The following is a 2,412-nucleotide window of genomic DNA, read 5'->3' on the forward strand; positions in this document are numbered from 1 at the left end:
ACCTAACATAGGATTAAATTTTTATACGTAACCTCATAACAAGTAGACTTCAGTAATCAGTATAATTACGCTGTTTATATCTATCTATGTAAGAGCCTACAATAGCCAGTTAAAGTATATCGGAATTGAATTGGCTCCGTGTTAGTACTTCGTATCAGCCTCTCCCTCTTTAGCTGGCTTAGCATTCGTATCATATTCTCCCTCGGGTAAACCGCATAACTCGAGACTGGATCTTATACCTGGAGACATACATTTAAGCACATAGTTATAGTTGAAAATTTACCGTCTCAGCACTTCAGCTAAACATATATTTTCAAAGTATTCAGTTTCAGCTGTAGTATGTTTAGTAATCCCAGTGGTATGTTTAATAATCCTGGTGGCAATACCTAGACGGTGGCAATAGTATCCATATATTGACTGGAGCACGCTTGCCTATTTTAAAAAAGGCACCACAATAGTCCTTTCACAATCGCTGCAGAAAGCGCGCTGGTTGCAACTAGCTGCAGGGTGGTTTAGCGTACACCGCGTTGCACAATACCTAACAAGGAACAATCACATCGTATTCTTCTCTAGATGCCATAATACGGCTCGCGTCGCTATACAAAGCAACGCATCCTCTTCCTTCGGCTCTTCGTAAATACCAGCTTCCTGATCTGTAACCGACTATAGGTGCATCTTCCCCTTTAATTTAGCTACACCATTATCTCCGGGCGTTCGACCCTAGAAGAGATATAGACATAGATGAGACAATCGAATTCATACATAGGTCGTAGGAGCTAGGTTAAGACAAGATTATCGCAGGCATTCCATCTCACACAGTACATTACAGTATAGAGTTGAGTCTTCGCCGCCTGCCACGCAAATCTAAACTGCGGGATGTTGCTTGTAGAAGGAACTTTTGTATCGGAGTATGCAAAGTAGCTTAACAGCTCACAATAATGTCCTTGTGCCATGCCATAGAGTTGGCTGGCAGTGCCGGGATACACGACGGGTGGGCGTTTATATAAAGAGCCTCGTCTGCCGCAGCTTAAGGATACAGAGTATGTGTAGCTTTCTCTACTCATAAGTACTTCAAACATCTGAATCCTGACTCTTTCACCTCAAAAAATATCACCTACGATCTATCTACCGAGGGCAACGATAACAAAATGTTCCCTCTTACAGCTGCAATTGTAGCTCTGGCTCTAGCAGCCTTCCCTGTGGCTAAGGCGCATCCCATTGCAGAGTCAACACATAACGTTGTAGAGTCTATCGTTAAGTAAGTTATATTAAAAGTTAAAGAGTATATAACAGTGACTAAATAATCGATGCCAGGCCCCGAAGCTCTGTCGTTGTCGAATTTTGGGCAGATAACAACTACAAGGGGTCCAGCTGGGCGTACAGCGGAGACTGGAATCTATGCCAGAACATCCCTGATTACCTCAACGACAAAATCTCTTCGATTAAACCCCAGTACACCGACGGCTGCGTATTCTACAACGACTGGTACTGCAGTAGCTACTCGTTCAAAAGCACTAGCGCGCTTTCATCCCTTCAGTCTCCGTTTAACGACGCCATTAGCTCTTTCCTGTGTTTCCCAAGCGGCAATAGTGGCAACTTCCTTTATGGCTGATTCAATTGATTAGATCATTATGTAGTTATTCTCTTCAGAAGTCCTAGAGGGAGGTTAAACGGGACCGGTTCGCAGTGCGGAAATAGCTAAGGTAGATTGATATATTGGCATGGAATTTACTTCCTATCTTGGTTCAAGCTTGCGGATTTTATACGTACATACATATATATATATATCTCTATATATATACTATAGTAAATTTTTTAGATTACGGAAATACTCTACAAGTGTTTAGATTGCTAGGTGTGGTTTAATTTAGACCTGCTTCTCCATATTTTAAAGTACTTATTGAAAGGCTGAAGTGGGTTTGTCCCCACGCTTAAATTGTCGTATTCAGGGCAGAAAAGCGGGTCCCAGACTTATTTATAAAAAAGATATTAGCGACGAAACGGAAGCAGAAAAACAGTCCTGTAGAAATACTAAGATATCTCAGGACAATAATAACAGGCAAAATCACATTTTCTAAGTTTAGATCTAAGGATCATTAACTCTCCATTCTTCTAAAGTTAAAATATACCTAAGTTCATACCAGTATTACTGATCTGTAATAATAACAGAGACTAAACTCTTAATCTAGATTTATATTAGAAAGTTTACGACTAGCCTCCAAGCAAAAGATTCTGCAGGGTTTTTAGCACCGGGAATATAAGTTAAGGGTTTATGTAATCGCCATATAATCCGTATGGACCTTTATAGCGTAGTGTGCGCTTTCTAAGCATACTCTCCACCTGGTGACTGTATAACAATAGCAAAGAGCTCTCGTTTTATAATCGTATAGTTTTATTCGACAGGAGAGAGCT

The 2,412-nt window shown here is 40.7% G+C and overlaps 1 protein-coding gene across 1 annotated transcript; it reads left to right on the forward strand.

The window, feature by feature from the left end:
* Positions 1-1,148: 1,148 nt before the first annotated feature.
* Positions 1,149-1,612, forward strand: TRIVIDRAFT_71032 (uncharacterized protein; the record flags this gene model as incomplete). Its single annotated transcript, XM_014100790.1, has 2 exons — positions 1,149-1,258; positions 1,315-1,612. The coding sequence occupies 2 exons, from the start codon at positions 1,149-1,151 to the stop codon at positions 1,610-1,612; spliced, it is 408 nt and encodes a 135-aa protein (XP_013956265.1).
* Positions 1,613-2,412: the final 800 nt, after the last annotated feature.

The sequence above is a fragment of the Trichoderma virens genome, assembly GCF_000170995.1.
Source record: "Trichoderma virens Gv29-8 chromosome Unknown TRIVIscaffold_33, whole genome shotgun sequence".
Taxonomy (NCBI): domain Eukaryota; kingdom Fungi; phylum Ascomycota; class Sordariomycetes; order Hypocreales; family Hypocreaceae; genus Trichoderma; species Trichoderma virens.